Source organism: Diorhabda sublineata, chromosome 9 (assembly GCF_026230105.1).
Source record: "Diorhabda sublineata isolate icDioSubl1.1 chromosome 9, icDioSubl1.1, whole genome shotgun sequence".
Taxonomy (NCBI): Eukaryota; Metazoa; Arthropoda; class Insecta; order Coleoptera; family Chrysomelidae; genus Diorhabda; species Diorhabda sublineata.
This window is the reverse complement of record NC_079482.1, coordinates 12,622,926-12,649,562: the sequence shown is the minus strand read 5'-3', so window position 1 is coordinate 12,649,562 and position 26,637 is coordinate 12,622,926. Positions and strand designations below refer to the sequence as shown.

Below are 26,637 nucleotides of genomic sequence, written 5' to 3'. Positions count from 1 at the left end.
CAACAACAAATTCGTATTTTAACTCTAATTTATTTACTGATTAGTGGTAAAGGGAAGAGAAAGTGCATACGGAAAAGTAGCACACGTTAGGGATGCACCGAAGCAAAGTAGACAAACGCTTAATAGAAATATTTAACAAGATGTAATTTCATCAGCCGACAGAGTAAAGAGAAGAGAGAGCTTGATTGTCATTAGAAAACTTAACAATTTTATCGACAAAGCAACACATTTTTTATTAAGACAATATATAAATATCAAATAACAATTTTAGTTGATATAGTAATTATAATAAATTTCTTCAATTTCTTATTTCTTAGACCTTTTGCTATATTAATGCTTCTAAATGTTCTTGATGTTAGGTCTCTTTTCAGTCCTTACTTTGAGAAAGAACATTTAGAAGCAGTAATTATAATATATATATATATATATATATATATATATATATATATATATATATATATATATATATATATATTACATCAATTAAAGTATGCTATTCTAATGAGTCTATGGTAAATTGTAGAATTCTGCCACAGAATAATAAAGCCTTTCAAGCAGAACTTTAAAATATTGGAAACTAATGTATTTGCCATTTTTAATTCTGAAGGAAGCTGACTGAATGATTGTTTGGCACTGAAGATGCTGGAATATTTTACCAGATCAGAAGTGGGTTTAGTTAAGTGAATGTACAAAGTACAAAATAGTAGGGTATATATGAATGGGTCTCTCAGTTGAGTTGTGTAAGTGGTTTCGAACCAAACAAACAGATTCTAAAATAAAAAGAGCGAGGAGAGTTTTGTGTTTTATAAAAATAGAATTCGCCATGCGTTCTACTATTCAAACAATAAATATAACGAATAGCTCTTTTTGTATTTTGAAGATAGATCCGAAGGGGTGTAAAATGCAAGACCCCCAGAAAGACAAACCATACCTAAGATGCGATTCGAACAACGAATAGTAAGTTGTTAAAGCAGTACGAGAATCGAGCTGTTTAGACACAGACAAGAAGACGAATTTTTTATATAAAGTTTTCTACATGTACAGACCATTGAAGGGCACCGTCAATATGTCGACCAAGAAACCTGATCGAACTTGAGGATCGTATTAAGTCACTGTTGAGTTTTAGAGATGGTAAAGCTCCTTTATTGGATAAAACTAGAGTTTTCCGAGTGTTTAAATAGAGACCGTTCGTGTCAGACCAGGACTGAGATCTTTGTCAATGGTAGAATATAAAGCTTGTATATCTGGACCACTCCAGGTTAGGTTAGGTGTCATCTCCGAATAAAGTGAATTTACCATTAATTCTTAAGTATGTGACATCATTAACGAATAACACAAAAATAACTGAACCCACAACTAAAGTCTGAAATGCACCATTTCTAGCTGGCAATCTACTTGAAACTTTCCATTAGCTCTTACCAATTGTTCAAGGTAAGATACATACATAATATGCCACAATGCCTTAGCGAAATCACAAAAAACTGAAGCCGTATGAAATTTATTGTTAACTGAGGTATATATTTCGTTAAGAACGGAAAACATGGCGTCATTAGAGTATTTATTAGATAGGAAACCAAATTTCTCAAATCATTGATAATAGCCCAATTTTTTTATTCGAGGTATTTTTAGCTATCGAGATGCGATTATTGTAATGGTTTTGCTTAACAGTTTTGATAGTTTTCCGATACAATAATCTAGTTATTGATATAATTGGGGATTTGAGGATTGCCTGTGAACTTTTGTTTTAATATACAGGATTGATCTCATATTCTTGTATGAAGTGAATGATGATAACTATATTTTGAATAGATAAATATGGTTTTAACAATATAGACCCACATACCATTTTGCAGAAGCAATCCCAACTTATCTAAATCGATTTTTAACCGTGTCGATAGGTCGTAAGACAAGGCGAAATTGAATGGTACCCGTTCTTTCGATCTGGCTCTACCGATTATTTTTTTGTGATGCTAATCTAAATAAAAAATCTACAAGAGTTAACAAACTATTAATGCTTTAGAACATCGTATAAGGTGAGAAATCAACCAACGTCCAAAAATCAAAAAGTATTGCTGAATAAAATATTAAAAACGCGGCAACATACTATACTATTTAGTATTCAATATTTTATAGAGGATTACATTGCCATTAGGGGATTAAAGGAGCAGATAAATAATTTTATCAATTCATGCATGAAAATTGACCTCTTTAAAATGAACACAATATATACGTGGAATTGTTAATAATATATAGAAGCGGTAGACTATATTAACAAATGATTTTATAGTTTCATTCATAATCCACTTTTTTAAACGGTAACGTTCTTTGAGAATGTTTTATTAAAATTTCTCTTTGACTGACTATAAGAATTATCTTAATTGCCTCGCCAAATATTAAAATTATAATTGGTTACAGAACAAGAGCTTTCATTTTAATATCAATACGGTTCACATCCTGTTTCATGATTTTTATAATATATTCATGCAATGCGATGGTCCGCTAGTACAAAGAAATTTGACGACTACTTCATTTGAATTCACTTTTAGGCCAGTGTCTGTACGTTGGGTCGGTTAGTATTTCAATAGCCTTTATTAATAAAACATAAATAGTCGAACAGTTGCAAGCAGGTAAACTAAAATATAGTTTTATATTTGGTTTACCAAATTAACTCTGAAAATTATCTGCTGTATCTAGAATTAACTACGTTTTTAAACTCTCATTTTCAGTGATCTGTTGAATCAGTATAGAGTATGTACATTTTTGTCCTATTGAAAGAACCATAAAAAACAGATTGTATTCTATTCTATTTTGAAATAGTATCGTCCAAATCACTGTTGGTATTTCTGAAGCCTAGCCCTGTTACCCATTTCTTGACGATGCAACATATACAACTTGCGCCACATTTCCTTCACTTCTCCGTTTCCCACCGGTTTGTTTTTTATTAATACGTCATTCGCCAATGACTAAATTGACACTTGGGCACCGATTAATATTGTGTAATTAATAACACGATCGAAATAGACGGCGAGTATTGACGTATGAATGATTGATTTTTAAAATTGTTTCACACAGAACTTGCGTTGTTCTCCCGTAAAACGATTCTTGTGAAAATTTCCAAGAAACGAGGAACCGCGCGAGATTGGCCCAGACCCCTCCATCCGCGCGGTTCTTTTGCTAGATCGGTTACAAATGTGAAAAAATGACTCACCCTGTATTAGATATTGAATCATACAATTAAGAAAGAAAATTATTTTACTTGGATAAGTTTTTTCTATAACTTATGAGAAGTAGAGTATTGTTCATATTTCAAAACCTTATGTTGGAGTATAGCAACGATGCGCACACTAAATATAATTGTGCCTGTGCGAATTGAAAATGCCAGGTAGACGGGAAACCAAGAGAGCCAAATTTTATTGCTCTTCCCCTTCCGTCTGAAGAGCCCCGAAGGATGACCCACCACGGTCAGTCCGCCACCAGCCCACGCGACTGCCAGTCGCATTCAGCAGTTCACATCCAGTTATCAGTGTTTATACAAAAGTGTTTTTTTACAGTCCATTCATTTATAATTAAACGAAAGACTTTTTCAAGTGCATTTTATATACTGCGTTACGTGCATACTTTTATTCATGTATTATTGTGCTTCATTTATGTATTATTAATAAAGTCAATCTAATAATACTTATTGTTTATTAACATTTAACAACAGGTCATGAGCCCAGCCCAATAATACAATAAAGTAAATAAATAAAAGTGCTCATAAAGTTAAGTAACGCAGTATAGGACAATTTAAAGTTAAACACTGAAGTGAACTAAAGTAAAGTGAATTTTTCGCACGATGGCAGAAAGCGTAAGGTATAACGTGCAAAAATTGAACAGTGACAATTACTCCACATGGAGTTTCAAAGTGAAGTTGCTATTGATAAAAGACGGTTTGTGGGACGTGGTTCGTCAAGATAAAGATGCCGCCACTACAGTTCCCCCCGCAGCCGGAGTCGACACCGCCGCGATCGCTGCTGCTGCCGCAGCTACTGCTACAGCCGTTACCGCTTGGCAGAAGAAGGATCAAGACGCTCAAGTCGTGATTGGCTTGACAGTTGAAGATAGCCAATTGCGATTGCGACTCGATTAATCGACGAATTCATGAGGCGCAAAGGGGCTCAAGAAGTAAGGGAGATTTCAGGCAAAGAAACAGCGATGAAGGCCGAGCATAAAGCAAATAGCAGCGGCAATCAGACATCCAAAAGAAGCTGTTTCTTCTGCAAAAAGGAAGGGCACATCAAGGTAAACTGCAATAAATATAAGGCCTGGAAAGCGAAGCAGGAAAAGGGCAATAAAGTTTCCGAGGAGCGCGAACAGACAGGAACTGCTTACACGTGTCGCGAGATTTGTCTAGGCGCAAGGACAACAGAATGCAGCTGGATTGTGGACTCAGGCGCAACGAACCACATGGTGCAGTCTCGAGAATTTTTCGACAAGATAGACCCCAGTAAAAAGGGATTTGTCTGCCTCGCAGACGAGACGAGAGCGGCAATCGAAGGCAAGGGGTCTGGGGCCATAAAGTGTTCGGCCGACGGCGAAAAATTTTCACAACTGCAAATAAACGACGTGCTGCTCGTTCCCGGTTTGGGGACAAATTTATTGTCGGTTCGGAAAATAACCAACGACGGCTACGAAATTATTTTTAAAAAGGATAGCTGCAGCATCTTAAAAGATGGAAAGGTGAAAGCAGTCGCGCGCGCCCCCTCAAATTCAGATCTCTACGAGATAAAGACAGCGCAAAGGGCCTGTACGGCCAATCAAGTCGTAAAAGAAAAAATCAGTGAAGGACACACCGAAAGCTGCCAACATGTTTGGCACCGACGTCTCGGGCATCGAAATCCAGATGCTATAAAGGAGATGGCAGCGAAGGGTCTTGCTACCGGCATCCAGGTAGTCGATTGCGGTATGCGGGAAATCTGCGAGTGCTGTTTGAAGGGTAAGATGCCTCGCTTAGCATTTCCAAAACAGTCATTTAGCAAGACAAAGGCTCCACTCGATTTAATTCACACAGACGTCTGCTCAATGCCGGAGCTCACGGTCGGTCGTAAAAAGTATGTTTTAACCATCATCGATGATTTTTCGAGATACACGCACTTGTATCTTTTAGAGCATAAGAATGAAGCTACGAAATTCATCAAGCAGTTTGTGCAGATGGGGAAAACTCAGTTCAACAAGACCGTCAAGATGATCAGATCAGATCGAGGCCGTGAATACGTAAATAATGATTTACGCGGATATCTGCAAAAGGAAGGGATTCGCATTCAGTACACCGCGCCCTGTCGATTATGACGAGTACTGCCAAACAGATGAAATGATGGCTGACATGCTAACAAAGCCAGTAGGAAAAAACAAGCTACGATACTTTGCAGAAAAAGGCGGATTAGTATGTCAATAAATCACTGTAGGTGTGCGTTCGTTGAGGAAGGGTGTTGGAGTATAGCAACGATGCGCACACTAAATATAATTGTGCCTGTGCGAATTGAAAATGCCAGGTAGACGGGAAACCAAGAGAGCCAAATTTTATTGCTCTTCCCCTTCCGTCTGAAGAGCCCCGAAGGATGACCCACCACGGTCAGTCCGCCACCAGCCCACGCGACTGCCAGTCGCATTCAGCAGTTCACATCCAGTTATCAGTGTTTATACAAAAGTGTTTTTTTACAGTCCATTCATTTATAATTAAACGAAAGACTTTTTCAAGTGCATTTTATATACTGCGTTACGTGCATACTTTTATTCATGTATTATTGTGCTTCATTTATGTATTATTAATAAAGTCAATCTAATAATACTTATTGTTTATTAACATTTAACAACATCTTATATTGCTCATACTCCCAGAAAAATATTTTCTCACAGCACTTTGCTCATATCACATACATTTATAAGTATACAGGGTCGGACAAAATGGGCGGAGTACTTAATATCGAATTTGTGGCTCTATTATGTTTTTATGAAAAATTGCCTCAAATAAAAACTTCTGTATATCATCACATGTGTATTCATGTGAAATTTTTGAGAAATGACGTCATCGAGTGATATTTTTAATGCATCACCCTGTATTTTTAATTTTATTGAGTAGGTATGATATTGCTGAATTTACGGATTACGATTTGGTAACATCAAATTCATAGGTAAGGTGAAATACTCGTCTACATGATTAACAATAATTGAAAATTCAACATTTATTTCCAATAGTTGTTCAATATGAAAACCTTCGGCTGCCTAACAGTATACTAATCTGTTAATAACTTTAGGGAATTTTGAACCATTCAGGCGTTATATTCTGTACCTTGGTTATGATTCCATCTTTTAGTTCTTAGTTCAATCTGTGCTGTATTTGAAAACGATGTAGACTTCTTAAACCGAATTGTTACTATGGATGAGACTTGGATACATTTCTACGATCCACAAACAAAGCAACAATCGATGGAATAGCGACACTCTGGTTCTCCAAGACCTAAGAATTTTCGTGTCCAAAAATCTGCAGGAAAAGTTCTTGCTTCAGTTTTTTGGGATTGCTATGGAGTAATAATGATTGATTTTTTGGATGAGGGTAGAACAATAACTGGAGATTAATATTCGACATTACTGACCACTCTATGGGAAAAAATGAAAGAAAAAAGACGCGGAAAGCTATCAAAAGGTGTTTTGTTTTTGCAGGATAACGCCCTTGCACACAAATCTCATGTTGCCATGCAAAAAATTCAAGATTTAGGGTTTCAATTACTAGAACACCCTCCTTATTCACCAGATTTGGCTCCGTCCGACTATCATGTCTTTCCTCAACTGAAAAAAAGTTTAAAAGGTCGTAAATTTTCTTCCAACGAGAAGGTAATAAAAACTGTGGTCTGGTTTGTAGAGCAAGAAGAAACATTTTTTTGAAAGGTCTAGAGACGTTGCAGGTGCGCTGTAATAAATATATCCAATTAAGAGGACAATATTATGAGTAATAAAATATTTTGACAATGAATTTTTTTTGGTTCTATAGTAGGCTAAGTATTTTTCAATATATCCTCGTATCATTCACATCCAACTTAGAACTTTTTATATTTTTTTATGATGATTTATCTTGATTTAGGCCTCTTTTCATAAAAAATTAGTTTAAAATAAAAAGTGAAAATTTAACGTTTCCACTTACTTCAAAATATTTTGATAAAGACCAAGATAAGTCGAAATGTAAAAATTTTACCTGTTATTTTAAACCGATTTTATTTGAAAAGTGACCTACAATCAAAATAATCACGAAAGATGATTATACAGAGTGTTCCGGGACTTGATGCGAAAAAATTCGGGAGTGAATTGATGATATAAAAATAATTACAATTTATGATCATTTTCTTTAGAATAGACATATACAACCATCTAAAAATCTACATATCTCCTAAACCTAAGCTATCAATTTCATAGAATTAAACGAAGGGTACCTTTTTGTTAAAAAATCCATTGCTATCTTTAGACTGAACAGGTTGTAAAAGTTTTGGATTGTCAACCATTAGGCATGAGCCGCCCCTGGCCTTCACATAGTAGTGTAGAATTATTTATCCCGTCAAACACTCTCGGGAGCACCCGGTGTGAAAATAACCTGGATGTGAAATAATGAATTTAATGCGGATATGCCAATATTAATTTCAATTTATTCGAGTAAATAATAAAACAAATTAAGATAACAGTTCATTTCTCAAGCAATTTCAATAAATAAATTTGGTAAACTTTCTCCACAGCATCACTCTACCGTGTTGTAACTTCAGAACACTCAAGTTATTCCATGACCTGTCTCGGCCTTAACCTTCACATTTTTGAACCTCGTGCCAAATGTAATACTTTGTTTTGGGTTATCACTTAGATAAATAGAATTTTATTATTCACGATTAATAATAAAGTTATTATTGTTACATCTATACATATAAATTATCAAAAATAGATAATTATACATTTATTCTATATTTAATATGAATTTAGTACTAGAATCAGTTGAACTCAATAAGTTATTTTCCATTACCCAATTTTACCATGATAACGAATATTCAAAATCTATGTCTTCTACACCGCTAAAGGGTCATGATGTTTCTTAAGAAAAGCATAAATCGATTTTCCTTTATTACAAACTTTATTTTCCTTATATTCTCGGGAAAACAAGTTTTACATGTAATTAATTAAAATTAAAATTGATTTCTAATGCAAACTTATTTATTTTCAGACAAATACAGAACTTCTATTGGCTGTAAAAAAGATTTTGTTGGTAAAAACGTGCCAAAAAGCATCAACTCCTCTTCTTTATTTACAGGTTGATTTGTGAAATTTACCATAAATTTTAATTTGTGTTGAATATTCCACTCTGTATAATATTAAACGATACAAATTATTTTCAAACAGATACATAAATAACCAATGCAAACGACATATGCGACAAGGCTGTCGCATTTCATTTCAATTTTTAGTGAACGATCAAATCCTACCAAAAATATAACAACCATTACACATCATATAATAAATTATTAATTTAAACAAAGTTTATAAATTTCGAGTATTTTAACTGAAATGACTACCTACAACCTAATCTAATGTAAATTTGTAAATTCATCTACATATTTACTGTCACTTTCTATTATCTTCAAGGGCACAATCCTTTGTTTTGCAATTTTGAATTTCTAGACAAAAATCAAATTGGAGCGTTATTTTCGATAAATAATAAATTAAATTTATTGATAAGTCAAACCTCATATATGTGTTAATGGTTCTTGATGGTAAATGATTAAAATTAGTAATACATTCTTAATCCGTTTTTTTTATTATTATCATAAATCTTGTTAAATTCTAGTGAAATAATGAATAAAATCGAATGCCAAATCAGTCAAAATTAAATTCTAGATACTTAAACATTTATAAACATATTTAAATTCTTGAATACTAATGAAAGGCACAAAGATTTTTTTAACCGAAAAAAAAATGATCAAAAACTTCTCTTTGTGTTACACAATAAAAATAATTATTCATACTTTTGGTTTGGTGAAACTTACTTCAAGAGCTCAATTTTTTCAAAATGTATTCGAAAAAATCCTTACATGTCAAATGTTTTAAATTAAATTCTATAACAACTTTTTGGCAGCAATGTCAACATGTAATCTGTTGCGTTCTTTCGTGCATTGCTAGCTTATTGAGGAAAAAGCTCTTTCAACGTTTGCGTCATGTTCTGGAATAGCAAAGTAATAATGATAAATAGTTAGGAATTCTGAAAAGCAATCTTGACTTATTATCGATTTAAAATGGGCTACCCATTTCTTATGTGCTACCAGCTTCTTAAAATCAACGTTCTTTTTGTTAGTGTTCAGATAGCTTTTAAAATTTTGCAGCTGGTCAAAATATTTGTTATCGTCAATTTTGACGTTGTATTGTGATAGGATACTTATAGTATCGGAAACTTGATTCCATTTAGGAACATCTTTTGAGGTCATCCATTTGAAATGTTTTGTGTCTTTGTATAAGTTTTCAGTTCAAGATTGTAAATATTGTACTGCATTAATGTACATGTTTTTAATATCCTCTTTAAACACGGTCACTTGTTCAGACAAAACACTCACAAAATTTCTCAAATTTCTGGATGTATTATTCTTTTCCTTTTTTAGGAAATACAACTTAAGAGGTTCAACATTTGTAAAATCCTTTCTATCGCTGGAAAAAGGCTCAACAACAACGCGCGTCTTTGAATGATAAAGTATTTGTTTAAAATAAATGTCTAATTCTGAGCTAATACTTTTGAGTTCTTCTGTACGTACGGTAAATGTAGCAAAATGACTGCGGCCTACGTTAGTGACTGATAGTCGACTCTCGTCGCCTGTGGTCTGCCACGCTCATTTGCGAAATGTAAAGAGCCTAATAAACACCAGACAAGCCGGACACCGTTTATTTTGGCTGGACACGCAAACAAAAAGCCTACCATTTCCGGCTTTATCCGGACGTTTGACAATGATAATGCAAATCATCTCAAAAATACTCTTAAGAATTAACATGAGGAGCAAAAAAATATCTTTAATGAACACTGCAAATAATTTTTTTTATAAATTAGTTGATTATTTGTTAAATGTGAATTGTGGGCAATATTTGATTCCAATTATATCCAGTAAACATCATTTTGGTTGGTATAACTAGGGCATTCCTATCCCAGAAACCTGAGCGATGAACATACGTTATTTGGCTATGTGCATGAGGAAGCACCATTTCGCGGTTACAATTACGGTGGACTTTGAACCGTCCATGTAAGCAAACAAATAATTTAAATGAAATATCGTAATTTACATATAGTCTATTAGATCATTTAAATCTAGTATCGATAATATCGGCAACCTTTTTATTCCCAGTTTAAACCACGGAATTTCTATCTTCACGAGAAGTAAAGAAATAAACAAATTAAATAGAATAACGCATTTCACATAAATCGTAGACAATTATTGATGACTATAGTGTCATTAGTAATGAATACTTTTTTATGTATTTTTAGTTAAACATTGCTAAATTAATTATAAAAACTGGGTTCCGAGAAATTACACACCACAAACAATAAAGGAAGGACGTAGTACATACATACTATCATCATTCGATTCAATGCAATCACATAATAGAATGTAAAGAAATAATTTACTTTTCACACATTGGTTCTATTCATTATGTTATGAGTGTAAAATGTGATTTTGTGTACAGTCAGAGTAGCAGATGTTATCTATGAGAATCTATGAAAAAATATTAACTTAGATAATAAATATTGCTAACCATTCCTAATTTATTAGTGTTGCACATAATTAATAAGAGTCATTTTAATTGTACACATAATTAGAAATAAACCACTTTATATACTATTTATGTTATTGGTGTGTTTTTAAATAGAAGTAAATTGCGTATTGGATTTTTATTCAAATTCTACTATTGGAATTATGAAAATATAGAAAAAAGTACTAAAGATACAAACTGGTTTGGTTTATTAATTAGAAAATATTGAGGACTGCAAACAAGTTTTAAGGAATTTTATTCAATATTTGAGTGTTTTCATTAGTCTGTTGACATGAATGCTGAGCCGAGCAATACTGTAAGTCTGTCTCGTCTCTTGAAAATTCCGTATCATTCATTAGAAAAGGTGGCATAATAATACATATTTCTTTTTCAATTTCATCAAAAAAAATTTCTCATTTGTAGGAATGCTATATCACAGAAGGTTTCGTGACGCATATTTACTTTTACTTAATAATGCATGGATACATAAATTTGTGCTTATAGTCACAGTTGGTCTGCCGAAAGTTCTTTGTTTGGCCAAGGCTCGCGCTGCAATTGATTCGTGGTTCCTGCACCTCCTAACTCGCACCCAGATCCAGCGATAGATGGAATTAAGAAATCACTTGTGAATTACATAGTATGTTCAAAAAATTAACATGTATTTAACCATAGTTAGCGAATTAATAAAAAAACATTAGTTTTTTTTTTATTTGGTAGCTGATAAATAATACATACCCGCTTTTTAGGAAGGAAGCACATGCGGGATTTACTCTAGTGCAAAAAAAATTTGTAACAATCAGATTTGAAAAACATCACTGGGACATTATTGTGAATCGGAATCTAAATATAGTGATTTTTTTGCATTTTCAAAAATTTGCGTCTAGCCTACGTCCATTCCGAATAGTCTGTCTTTTGAATAGGAGCATTCTCACTATATGTATTCAGACCCGGTCATATTATTATTTTATTGTTATGTTTATTTTTTCTTCCCCAATAAATTATTCATTTCTTGATTTATATCCTTCTGACATTTAATATTGTACTTCTTTGTAAACCAATTAGGTTGATATCTTAATTTTGCAAATAACCAAATATTCTTGACTAGAAATTCCACAAATTTTCCCAAGTTCATCCACTTATAGAAGGTCTATTAATATCACCTTGCAGGGAACAAATGTTAAATGTAGTTTGCCAAACAAAACCTAAACTGACTTATTAAGATCGCTTCAAACAATAGAAATTTTTGAAATCCTATTACCCGCCTGAAAGACATGATCTATGTGCCGCACCAGCACGACAGAGTTTCATCTACGCCGAAGTTGGTTGTTATATTCATTTTGGAGACTGCGGGGTGTCCTAATAATAAGCAGAGATTATTCCTAGACACACATAGTCTCTTCCTGATTAGATTTATGTCGTAGGGTTTGTGTATATATATGTTTGAGTACGTTACTCTTTCTAGACCAGACATTTTATGATTATTTGTGACGATATTATTCAACAGCTGTCGATGTCGCCTGATTGATGCTTACTTCATTTTGACAAACATTTCAGTATACAAGTAATACACGACATTTTGTATTATCTCTTGAAAATTAATTATATTTAACCTCAAGCGTCAAGACTATGTTACACATAAAATTTTTAAGGGTAACAGAATCATTTGTCTCAAATAGGCGTGATGATTGAGCTTTTTTGCAATATTTTCAAGCTTCAAAGTAATTATTATCTATCTTCTTTTGAAATTAATGCGAAGAATGTTTTTAAGGCAATTCCGATAACTTACTTCCGGGACGGCTTCAGAAGAAGGTCAATAGGAACGTGAATCAAATGGAGACTACTTTAAAGGATAGCACTCACCGGAAGAGTAATACCAATGCGAATATATGAAGATAAGTTCGAACTTTTTGAAACAAAACTTAAATATATAACTGATAAACATTATTTACATAATAAGGTTTTCGATCAAATCTGAGACATTATATTTCACACAATTTTACTTTTTATATAGATGAAATCTGCCACACAGACGTACCCTTGTTGTAGCAGTCCAGGCAGATAGAATTTTAGTTTTTCAAGAATGGATATTTTCATGATATTGTTAACAAGAATTCTTGACTATAAATTTTACAATTTTATAGACAGAATAAGAACTAAATAAATAAATCAAACCATTCAAATTGAAAAAAAATGTAGATGTAATTGAAAGTAAATATATATTATCAAAAAAAAAATAATTCAATCTCGCTATATTCGATAATATTTAAAAGAAGTTTTATATTTTACTATTATCCTGCCAACTATCAATATTGTAATAAAACAAAGCCGCCCTTGGTCTATTTCTAGAGATAAATTGGAATTTGTAGTACCTTGTAAGCTAACTGTTTTGTGGAGTAAAGTAATTTAAATAAAATTAATTGATTGAAAAAATACAAGATTCTGAAGTGACAACAACCTTGAAGTGATCTTAACTAGTACCTAGTATAAACTTATTAAAATGGTGAAAACTCTTCTTATTCGCCCCTCCACTGTTCAAGCCACTTGACTACTATTAATTGGTATTGTAAATTATATATTTACCATTCAAATGCAAGTGTCTTAATTCAGAGAGACAGATTGTCTAAACTTGATTTTAAGGAAATATAATAATTTCTATTTATGAAGAAAGTTAATCATTTTTTTATTGTTCAACTAAAGAATCCTCATACTTCAAATTATAATAATAATTGTTACAGTTGTTATAACAAGAATAAACAGGTGAACATTAATAACGTCTCTATATGTTTGAAAATGTTATTAGATTTCGTTAGAGTGCAGTGGTCTATTGATCTTGTGACAAAAAGTAATGGAATTCCTGATTTAAATTGATTGCACAAAGTGTACAGTGTGTTGTTCATAATGGTAAAAAATATGGAACCTATATTTTCCATAAAATTTTGTTTTTTCAATTGATTTCTTATCATCATCATCATCATCGTCGTCGGAAATCTGAGTGGTACAAAGTCTTCAAAGTAGAAGAGGGCAATGTAGAAAACATGCTTCGTTTTGGACATTCTAAGATTACTTCAATTGAAAATAATCTCAATCTAAGTAAGGAATTCTGCTCGAAAATCACCACACCTGTCCTTTCCAAGAGCCATCCAAAAACCCTGACATATTTTACCTCTTCAAAGACCATTTGGAAAGAAGAACATTCAAAAATAAGGAAGTATATCATTTCTTATAATCAGAAATTATCATTTTAAGCTTATAAGAGTATTTTTCTTTGAAATAGTGGAAATAATATTGCTAGGAACAGAATCTATGTACATGGAATATTTATAAAGTAAATTCCATTTCCATTATTCTTCACGATAGTATAAAGCACAATAACATGATTCCAGTTTGAATATTCTGTTGGTTGAATTCACATCATAGAATTACTTGAAATGACTGAGTTGATTAAAATACTGCCATGTATGAAATTCGATGAAATAAAGGAAAAAAAACATTAAGGCAACTAGAATTTATTGACAAATCTGTCAGATATAAGAAAAAATAATGATAAGCTATTTAGTACTAGTTGATACATTAGCTCATCATACAATGCAAATGTGACAAAGACTCCAACAAGGTGGAAACATTTTTGACATTTCTTCACTCTTTCTTTTGTTTTTGCATTTGAAGTCTTTCCAGACAGCCAGAAGTAAATACAACTGTGATGAATAAGTCAAAAATGGGTGCCATATCAAAAATAACATCAGAGTGACAGATTTTTGTGTAATAAATTTATTTGCTTTATATGTAATGGATCTTTTTTGTTTGCTTCATTTGTTTCTTTCAATTTGCAACTCTCATTGTTAATTATTAGTATCCTGTTAATATTTAATATATTGCGCAAATACTTGCAGGTTTATGTTAATATAGTGTTAGCATAGGTAAATGAAATTACTACTTGAATATCTCTCACATCTATCTACTCTCAAAGGTCTAAGGTCATGTAGATCTCTTAATTTCATAGAATGATAAATATAAATATAATTTAAAAAAAATAAATACATACTGAACCTTTAGCTATTTCATAGCAAAGAAGTCACTGCTTTCAAAAATAAATAAAAAAAAAATTATTTATCCATTTTATAACCAAGTTTTTTTTTATTAAACAATGTAACATTAAGAGCTTCAAAATACTTCAAAATAAAGTCCTTAATTTTAAGTAAGAACAATAAATGCCTAAATATTCAGCCTATCTATACTGGGTGTTCCGGGACTTTATGCAAAAAATTCGGCAGTGGATAAATGACGTGAAAATAATGGTGTGACTTGAAAAACATTTCCCATACGACCCTTTGTTTCTGAGTTATAAGCGTTTAAAGTTGCGAAATCAGAGCTTATATTTAAGAATATTTCCTAAATTATACATTCGAACATTATAAAGGAATAAATAATTCTACACTACTACTGAAAACCAGAGACAGCTCATGCTCAATGATTAAGAATCCATAACTTCTACAGGGACAACCTGTTATGTAATAATAGCAAAAATGAATTTTTCAATCAATTTTTTTAACAAGAAGGTACTCTTTGTTCAACTCTATAAAAGGGAAACTGTTCGCCATAAAAAGACATTCTGTAGAAAATTATCATAAATTGTAATTAATTATTGAAAATACTTACAGGAGGTAATAAAACATTTCGAACTGAACGGCATACTGTCGAAAATCGTGTTACTTACACAATGAAAAAATTGAAATGTGGAAAAATTTGATTGGTTGGCCTACAACAACAATATAAAAACAAAAAAGCTATAATAAATAAGTTCTAAACCATAAATTTCATCCAGCACTTTTTTGTTAAAAAATCGATTAAAAAATACATGTTCGCTATCTTTAGATCGTACCTGTCAAAGTTGAACATATGTAATCATCCATAAAAAATTCATAATGTTCGAACGAATAATTTAGAAAATATACTTTTTCTGATTTCGCAACTTAAAAGGACTATAACTGAGAAACGAGGGATCGTACGAGAAAATTTTTTTTCTCGCAGTATTATTTTCACGTCATCTACTCACTCCCGAATTTTTTATATTCTGGAGCACCCTGTATAGTTATGGGATGTTTTCTAATTCTTAATACTAATTTTTTGTTAACACTATAAAAAAGAATTATAAATGACAAATGATACTTTAATGTGTAAATACTATGTCCCAAACTTTTACTTTTGACATATACCTGACTTTTTCATCCAAGTATTTTAGTAATATTTCTGAGTGATAAATGATTCCAATCAATTAAAAGTTATTAAAAATTTATATGTAACTGATATATCCAATTATATTCCTCATTAATTATAAAACTTAATTTTCCACTAATGACCATAAAAAAACTGGTTGGAAAAGTTTTCCTGGTAGGTAAAGTTCAAAAACAATTTTTTTGAACAAATGTAATTCTATGAACTCATGTTGACAGAACATTACAAGGTACAATAATGATATAATATAATATTCTAAGACTTACCTGCAATAGTAAATCTATCCATATAGTTTATTAAATTGACAAAACACAATATTGCAACAACAACCCACTCGCGAAAAGTAACATCTCGCATTCTCCTTTCATTTTCTGGATTTTCCCTTACTAGTTCTTGTTGAGAATTATTTTGAGCTGGATCCATTTTAAAAGGTTTCATAACAACTTTCTCTAATTTTTCCGACGGCATGATAACCGGTAAGCACTAACTAACCTAAATTCTTGACAGTTTGAAATAAAATGAGATTCAAGCCGGTTATCCATGTTGGCGGTTCTATTCAAATCTAGAATAAGCATGCGCTAAGAATCACCTGATGATTACGCGTTTACCGAAATTCTCGTTCACTGTTTCGTACTATGTTAAAAATGGATTGTAAATATGCACCTGGGAATATAAGCAATGAATCGTAAGTATTCATAAAATCCATTAAAAAATCATGTTTCTTAATTTAATGGCTATTATTAAAGTATTGGTGCTATGTCTATGTCTCTAACATTTTACATCACCACACAAATATCAGTTCTGAGCACTTCATGGTGAATAGGTTAGGAATGCCGTTACTTTTCTTCTCTGGGTGTATTAGCAAATACGTAAAATTTAATATTAGTTAATTGTACTCCCAACACTTTTTATTACAAACGGATGACTGACACTTGTATTAGTTATTATTTCCTTTGTTAAATTACATATCACAATCACAAACTAATGCTTAAAATGTATAGACAATCTTAACAATGTTGTCCTTGCACTCTACTAATTTTTGTCTTAAGCTATCGGTAGTGACATCTATCCGCAAAATTGAATATGTCATAGAAAATATTATAGAAATCTATAATATTCAGAAATGAAAAATATTCCAGATGTTAGATTATTAATAGGTAGGGTAGGCATAGATTACCTATATCGAGATGGATCACGATAATGTTATTTGTTGCAACCAAATTGACGTCGATAGAGGGTCTTAACCTGAACTATGAATATGACATTTTTCATAAAAACCTGGCATATTTAAATTTTATTAATGGCGCGTAATTTTAATCATTTGAATATTGTTCATACCTCAGAACTGACTTTCAAATTTATGTTTTTGTGTATAATATTTCTCATAATTGCAATTTTCAGGGTATAATATTACAAAAGAAGAAATTTTGAGAACTATTTTAAAAAAATACATTTTGGGATTTATTAGTTGTAATCTTATTATGATAAAAATATTCAAATTATTGTAAGAGTAATAGTAATATGATAATCCTTTCATTATAATAATAACCTGGACAAAACGTGTTATTATTTATTAATAAGGTAAAAATATAACTTGAAGAAAATATTTATTGTTAAATAAAATATTACATACAAAAATAACTACTTAAAATGTTACATACTAAGTAATTATACCTAATTTTAATAAATTCTATTACTTGAACTTCATAATAAATGCCTTGTAGTTAATTAAGTATTGTATGTAGCATCCATTTATTAAAACCTTCTATGTCCTTATGAGGATTTGGGAACAAATCCGACCGCTCATATATGTATAACTGCATTTTAACATTACGCTAAACTTCGTTTTTTAGTCTTTTCAAAAGCCTAGCTTGATGGAAAGAACGATAGTACGTAGGACTAATTTCCCATATTGCTTTTTTTACATCTACTCTACACGAATCATGAATCCATTTTCCCGATGAAACTGTTCAACATGAATATAATAGAGAAATTTTTAGGTTTTTCGCACAGGAAATAATGAGACTGGACAAGACTCCGTGAAAGACTGGAAATATCGAAACGCAAAGATGATATGACACCCTGAATTAATTAGTTTGATATCTAAATATCTGAAAAAAATCTCAAATACTCCTAGGGATGCAAGACATAAATTTCAGCAGAAAAATTGAAATCAAGTGGAATGAAAGAAACAATATTCAGTTGTATATTTCGTTTTATCGAATGGAAAGATATATATAGTCTGTTTAATTCAGTCACGCGTGGCCAATGGTCACTAACTTCCTTCATGTCTTCGTATCGCAGCTCAAACGGGCCACAACCACACTCCTGAACTATCTTCTGATAGTGTGTACGATCATGATGAGTCAATTTCTCTCTATATCCTCTCAAAAAAGTCATACTCTATCAAACAATAACAGCTAGCAATGCTCAGGTATGTCCTCTCTCCTCGAATCGTATCAACAACATGGCCGACGCCTTGTTGTTATGACTGCTCAATAGATGGACTCGCGTCGCGTCGCCATGTCGGGGCATCCGCAATGTTATACACAACATTTATAGGAAGTTATTTTGAAAATACTATACACAATCAAAAGAAGACAGATATTCGAGCACATCCAACGATAATGAATCATCAAGAGAAACTGTACCATGTATACCAACATAAAATTATCCAGTTTTGTTTCAAATTCGCCAACATGATATCTACTTGTGATGGCAGATCCATCTAGGACTCTGAACTTGAAAGTTGATTTAATATTAGGTTATCTATGTGAAATCTGGAAAATAGGCGTTTTATGGGGTCGAGGTTAGGAGAACTTGTACCTAAAAAATGTCCCTAAAAAGCGAAAATATATATTTCTGTATTGTAGAGATATTTTCAAAGCATGTCTTGGTTTATAAATTTTAGGAATAAAATTGTATTTTCATATATCTAAAAATGATACAATAAAAATTTGGTTTATACCTATAAAGTATTCATTCTGAAATGACATCGCCGAATTGCTTGCGAACGCTATTGTGGAAAGGTACTATTATTTTTCGCTTTCACAATGACACATTTAAAACCGTATTCATGATGATTCACATTATCAGACATGCAACGACACGGTAAGGAGCGACAAAGACATGACAAACCATTCTTTTTAGATAAATAAATATTGATGTACACACTAATCGACAACGATGCGGCAACGACACGTAAAGGCAGCGACGGAGCGGACCGACATTCTTGCCAAGAATGTCATGTCTGTGCCAGTATGTGACGCGTACTTGCTGGATAGTGAGAACAGTTTATTTGCATTTTCAGTGAAGTTTGAGGATTTGTATTTATAAAAACAAAAAATTAATTGAATTTGTTCGTGAATATCCGGACTGTACGACATGTCACATAATAAGTATAGTGACAACAACAGAAAAGAAGCAATATGGGCAAAAATAGGAGAAAAATTAGAACAGAGAGGTAAGCTTATCTACTTTTATTTTTATTTATGTATTCATATAAGTATAATGAAAAGGATGTTACACTGAAAAAACTTTGTTCTGCTATTCAACATGGCTGCTTTCGAACAAAAAGTAATTTTTATATTTATCTCGGATTTCAAATGCAGATGCAGACGCACTACTCGTTTCGGAATATTTGTCAAATTCTGTTACAGTATTTATATTTTCTGGACGATCTTTGATAAAATTATGTAAAATACATGTCGTAAAGTTAATTTTTGGGATGTAACTTTAACCTTCGCTGGTAAATACTGAACTTTTGACTTAATATACCAAACGCGTCTTCAATTACATTTCTTGCACGTGAAAGCCTATAGTTATATGTTTTTTTCGGATTATCCAGATGAGATCCTGGAAATGGTCTTAATAAGTAGGTTTTAAGAGGAAATGTCTCATCGCCTATAATAACATATGGTGCTGGAGTGTTCGTATTGGGTCAATTAGATTCGTTTGGTATGCTACACTGATAATGGGCATTGACCAAAGCCAGCAGTACAATGGAAAAAGTTTTCTTATAGTCAAAAAACTATTAGATAGACATTCAATAACAACATACTTTCCGTCGATGGCTCCTAAGCATTTTGGGAAGTTCCATAGAAGCCAAAAATCAGAAGCTATAACTTTCCACTGGTCTTCACTCGGACATGGCATTACTTCAGATTTTAATCTGTTAATAATTGCTGTACATACTTCGTCCACAATATGCTTGACAGTAGAATGTGCTAGGTGATAGTTGGTAGCTATGGTTCTATAGCAATCTCCTATTGCCAAAAACCTACAAATATATATACAATTAATATCTATTATTTTAATATTTATACAATACTAATTCTAGTTTTATTTTTTTAGGGCAATGTTGTAAAAAAACTTGGATGAACCTAAGAGATTCATTTCGAAGGTCGATTAAGAAAATGAAATGAAAGTACGAAGAACAGATGTAGTTTTTAATTCCATATTTTCAAGAAAGAGAAACTGTTACAAACTGTGCAAATATTGTTCAAAATGATGAAGCAAATTCGGAATCTATGGACTGAGCATATGATGACTCATTGGATACAAACTCGAGAACACCTAAAACTGTTGAAGAAACGCACCATGCATCAGAGACACCTCCACAAGTGTCACACAGAGCTGAAAGTTCTCAAACAACACAACATGTAACATCAAAATCCAACAAAAAGCCAAATATTCCTACCAAAAAAAATGCGCAGCCTTCAAATGCCACAGCAGTTTTAATAGAATATATCATAAAAAACAAAGAGGTAGAATCGATTGATAACAAAGCACACCCAATTGATAAATTCTTTTCTTCTATGACAGACACAGTCAAATAATTTTCAAAGATTAACCAGTATAAAGCCAAAACAAAAGTTTTTGAAATCAATTCGTCTATCGAAGGGGAAGAAATTCTCTCCATATCAGAAACTGGAAACAGAGCGTTGAATCAGTCCCGGGCTCGAAATATCAGTGTGGACAATATGATGGAAAATCCAGCTTCTCTCACACACCAAATTCAACAAAGCAATCAATCACTGCGCCATCGTCAGTCCGAAGTAACAACACATAATCTTCACTTTCAAAATTCTACCCAAAAAACTTACACTGACCTATCAGGCCCTAATTACCAGTCACAACATGGCAAATTTCAAGAAATACTTTCTCATGTGCTGCTGGGTTTTATGAACAAGCTTCGCAGCAAATTGGGATGAATGACGAAGATGATGAAATGTACCTTAGACATAGCAAGTTTTTCTCTAGGAGATATAGCCTCTCGAAAAGTAGTATTTTCTTTTTTTATGTCAATAGATATTTTATCTAGCAAATAATAAAATTGATACTTTGGCATTCGGAAATATTGGTAAAATTTTCTTTAGTCGTCTCCCAGTTCTTTATATGAAGTATGATATTCTCCTTCAATAACATTTTATGCACCCATAATCGTTTTTGTTTCTTCTTTACGGCTTCGTCATCTTCATCAAGCAATTCAGCCATTATAACTAGATCTTTATTGGTAAAATTTCTAAACATGACACACGAGCGTTGCTCACTTTGTAGCAGCACTACGCTTCTAATTTTTGTTTAATTTTTGTGTAGCAAAAAGTAATTTATCACAAACAACCCGTCGAGATGTCGAATACCTAGCGTATAATGTGAATTGCTGCCGCAACTATCGGGTCTTTGTTGGTCCTTGCCGTGTCGTTGCATATCTGATAATGTGAATCATTCTTAATTAAGTACCAAAGCAACGGACAAACTCATAGAATTGACAGTTCTAGAATTCAATTTACAGTTTAGAAAAATAAATATTTTCTTATCCCAATAATAAGACCATAAACTGTTTATGAACAAATGTGTAAACTAACTTTTGATTCAGGTATTTACGTCAATTATTATAATTTCGCATTTTTTCAATACCATTCCACCTAAAAATTTTGAGCGCCAGCGGATTGTCACGTCTTTGGTGAGGAGCGAATGTAGTAACCCATTTTATCTATAAGGTTTCTTAGAAACTTTGCTCGGCTTAACTTGTTCATGATCTGAATGTTTGGAAAATAATCATGTTCATCGAAGTAATCCAATCATCTATATGATAGGATCCTTTCTACCCTATAGTATGAAACTAGGTGAACTTCATCAGTTTATGGGTTGTTTCATTTGTTTTGTTTTCTTGGAATTTTGCAAATTATTACTTTTACATAGTTATATATAATTAATTTTTATCAGCAGCGTAACTCACAGGTTACTGATGGTTGTGGTTTTTGTACTTCGGGCTTTTCAACATAACATAGCTTATTAGTATCAACAATTATTGAAAAATCCTCGTGAGTGGATTAATCGATAATAATTGTTCAATAATAACCATTAAACACCTAGACTTATCATACAACTCATAAAACAGAGAAACCATAGAGGTTTAAATATGTGATATTGAAAAATGCATGCATGAAACTAAAATTATAAAAATCAAAGTGTTTGTAGGTTGGGTTATAAATGTTTTAACTAAGAATCGAATGCGACGTTCGGAAACTGTGATGAACATCTTAATTTAGGTCAGGTTTCGCAATTAAATTAGCATAGAAGATGTACTGAACCCAGGTTCATAATTTTCGACGCCTCTATAAAAATTACCTTTATTCATTTAATCAAGTTAACGACAATTTTTTGAATTGTAGATTTATACTTTTTGTGAAATTCTGTTACTAATATAAACAATAATATAACATGCATGTATGGTATAGAAGTAGATTACTTAGAAACAGATGTAGGTAATTATTTTTAGGTTAAGTTTTAATTTCTCTTTAATAGATTAAGATTAAATTATTATACTTACCATAAATATCTAAAAGTGAGAACTTTTGTGATAATTTAACGTGGAAGAAGAGACAGGTATATATATTTTTGATATTATATTAATTAATTTCAACTGGTTGAAAACAAGCTTTAAACTAAAAATTCTCACTTAAGGACACGGTATTTGTAACTATATGTTTGTAATCTAGTATATTAACATTTTTAATTAGTATTTCAGTTTTAACAGACATTTTTCTACATCTGCTTCGACAATTGGTTTAAACCCATGCAAAAGTTTATTGATTTTAATAGAGAATCATTTGAAAAACAATATCCAATTATAAATATTTATATTTTTTGTATATCTCAAAATTTGAGTAGCATTCCTCCTATTTATGTTCTTAATTTTCTGATAATAATCTAATAATCTTTTTTAAAATTGGAGTTAGAAATTTTGTTTAATATTCGTTTTTATAACACAATTGCCGGAATGTTTGATAGGAAAAGATGATGGATTTTCACGAAATGAAATGCTATTCATATGATTGAGAACGGAGCTTCTCCAACTGCAGTCCTTTATCTTCCCACTACGGTCGCAACGATTGTGTAAAAAAATTGCTGTTTCTCTTGGTTGGCAGCATATCCATTTACTGTCTCTACCAGTACAATATTATATAAATGATCAATATTTCAATTGAACATCCTTGTTTTTAACTGTACTATAGAATTTAATTCCTTCTATCATTTCTATCAAAAATGGAATGGAAAAAATACTTTGACAATTGGTTCAAACGCATGCAAAAGAGTACTGATCTAAAAGAAGAATATTTTGAAAAACAAAAAGGCCATTTGCAATTATAAACATTTGTTTTTATTTGTCTATTTCAAAACTTAGTAGCAACCCTCATATGTCTCAACTGCTGGAAATCTATATTATATATTTTCTCTTATAACACTTTAAGGTTTGTATTTTTCTCAAAGCTGTTTGGTGATATGGAAGTCAATTTCATCTCGCCACCTGAAGAAATTTATTCTATTATTATTTTATTCCCAAATATTTTTATCTTCACATTTATTTCAAGCAGAACTACTGTCTGGTTCAACTATCATTGATTTTATTAAATTCAAATTTGATTCTATTTTGGAAAGTAAATAAGTTATGTTAGTTAGTCATTACAAGTATCTTGCCTTTTCATATATTATATATAATTACAGTGTTTTCACGGGATTGAAGGAAAAGTCTAGTATGTATTATTCTATTATATTTTAATAATTTTCCATATTGGTTGTATATATGTTTTTTAGTTGTACATGGAAGAAGCTTTCTCTTATATTGTTAAGGGATGTTTCTTGTGAATGGAGATTTTAATTTAATCAAAATTGTTAGGTTGATTTACGGGAGGAAGTTGGAAAGTCAGCTAGAGCTGATATTCAGCTCATCATGAGGCCGTGGGCTAATTCATAAACAACTTAGGGCTTCATATGTGGTTTTATTCATGATTCGAGAGATCTTCATTAGGGAATGCTTCTAGGAAAATTGTATTGCCTTATGCAAATCTTTCATTTAAAATACAACTTATTTTATAAATGCTGGAATTTGTTTGTTAGATACTTCCTTAAAAGTTATATCGAATCCAGCAAATGTGTATGCAATATTTTGACAGATTTCATTATATTGAAACCCAGGAGATTCGAATACGAAAGTATCTCAAGGAAATAATAGTATTATCATGGGAGATTGTTATGTAACTGACTACAAATTAAAACAAGATTTGGATTTAGTGGTTAGTGAAGGAAGAAAAGCTGACAAAAATGATCCGTTTTTAAAATGGATATCTGCAAAAAATAAACGAGTTGGAAGCAACTGATCTAACTTCTATTTCTTTACACTAACTATATTTATATATCTAAGTTCAAATGCTTGTTCGCACTTAGAGATACAAGAACCAAATGTAAAAACCCTAATAAGAGTGAAATGAATGGGTTAGATATTAGAATGATATTGGGACCCATGGTTGCCATCCATACCGGATTTCCCGGGACAGTTCCGATTTCCATTTGCTTGTCCCGCGTCCCGCCTTGTCTGCCAACTGGACACAGATTGTCCCGGGTTGTGCAGTAAAAATGTACTAGGAGAAAGAGTTCGCGAATACAATGGCAAGAGCTTGTCAAGCATGTACGAACTAAGTGATTGTCATTAGGTGTGGCCCTTGAAACGATTTAAAAATTTTATCCTGTCATTGTTTCGTATTTTCTCGCTTTTGTTCCCATATGCGTTAAAATAACCACTGGGTTTTGGACCAAGATCAACTAAAAACATTTGATCACTCGAAGCTGCTGTATTTCTTAATATTCTTGATAATATATGCGTCACCATAGAAAAACCAAATAGACTTCTTTGGAAAACCAAAACAACTCTTTGCAAGTATGAAACGTTCCAAAGAACAAATTAGTGTTAGGAAAGAACACATTTTTGTTCCTATCTGAGGATGAGAAGAATCGATAGACGGTTTTCGAAGTGCAGTTTCCGATTTTTTGACATTTGCCACTATTTAGATAAACATTTTGACTTCAGCGACGATAACCCTTTAATAAAGACTATTTCCTTCGAAAAATTTAAGCCAACCAAAAAGCTGTAATATTTTATGTTTACCTAGCAACGATCAAATTTCAGCGATAATACTGCACTAGTGCAAATTATCGATAATTTGCACTAGTGCCAAATTTTCGTCTAGGATTAATAAACATCATTTGGTTTTAATTTTATATTTTAAGAAAAGGAACAATTATTGTTTATTTTAAATTAAATTTTTCTCAGGAAATAGTCTGCCAAAATGCCTTCTCGTGCATGTCAAATTGTCTCATAATTTCCTCTCGTGCGCATTCGCGCACTCGAGAAAATTAAATTATCGACAATTTGACATGCACTCGGGACATTAATACTGAAAATATCTTGTCTATTCATGACAGAGGACATCTGTTTTCAGGGCCGGATTAAGATTTATAAGGCCCGGGGCTAAAATAATGACGGGGCCCCCTTAAGGAATTCGAAAACCCGGAAAAATTCACAAAATAGTATCAATACGTTAGATTTGTGGTATCAACACATCAAAAAATACAGAATGATTTCCAACTGATGGGGCCCTCTTGGACCTGGGGTCCGGGGCTATAGCCCCCCAAGCCCCTAGCTTAATCCGGCCCTGTCTGTCTTAAAGGCCTCATAGAATCTATCACTGCACTGGGCATTGCGCAAAAAATTTCCATAGTTTTTGCTGTAGTTAGTAAGTTAGTAACGTTTAACAGTTCAGAAGAAATGGGGTCAGATTTTCGCTAGTGCCCAAGAAGCGAATTTGGCTGCGCTAGAAACTGTTGTGTCCTGCGTACTGAGTATCTTTCCTTCTAACGCCACTGCAGCGTAGATTTGATAATAACCGAACTTTTTATAACTTTGAATGGAGATGAGTTGTATGCATTTTTTTGTGGTTCATTGTTAATTTTTTTTGCTTATTAAATCTTATTCATTGATTCAGTGTCCTAGAATTCTGTCGGTCGGAGTGGAAAAAATAGGCAAATAAAAGCTAATTGAAGATGGATAGGTGCTGTAGTAATATCAGATGACTGATACAAACAGTAATTTTTGAGAGACTGATAAAATTATTGATGGGTGTCTCAGACTTATCTGGGTCTAGCAGTGAGAATTAGAAATACAAGAGGTGGTAAAGGGCGATAGTGAATAAGGCTAAGAGTCGCCCAGATTATAGAGCTAGTAAAGAAGAAATAAACCAAAAATTGGTGTTTTTTATTTACCAT

At 32.2% G+C, this 26,637-nt stretch overlaps 1 protein-coding gene and 1 pseudogene across 3 annotated transcripts in view; one reads left to right on the top strand and one right to left on the bottom strand.

The window, feature by feature from the left end:
- LOC130448975 (protein spinster) overlaps positions 1 to 17,078 on the bottom strand; it is a 162,176-nt gene extending 145,098 nt beyond the window's left edge. The window contains exon 1 of one of the 3 annotated variants that reach the window (XM_056786607.1): positions 16,299 to 17,078. In XM_056786607.1, the coding sequence (XP_056642585.1) occupies positions 16,299 to 16,500 (202 nt within the window). In that variant the 5' untranslated portion in view covers positions 16,501 to 17,078. The remainder of the gene's footprint in view (positions 1 to 16,298) is intronic. The other 2 variants (XM_056786609.1, XM_056786608.1) reach the window with 2 other exon arrangements.
- A 2,195-nt stretch (positions 17,079 to 19,273) lies between these two features.
- On the top strand, positions 19,274 to 21,857 carry LOC130449018 (uncharacterized; annotated as a pseudogene).
- The last annotated feature ends 4,780 nt before the right edge of the window (positions 21,858 to 26,637 follow it).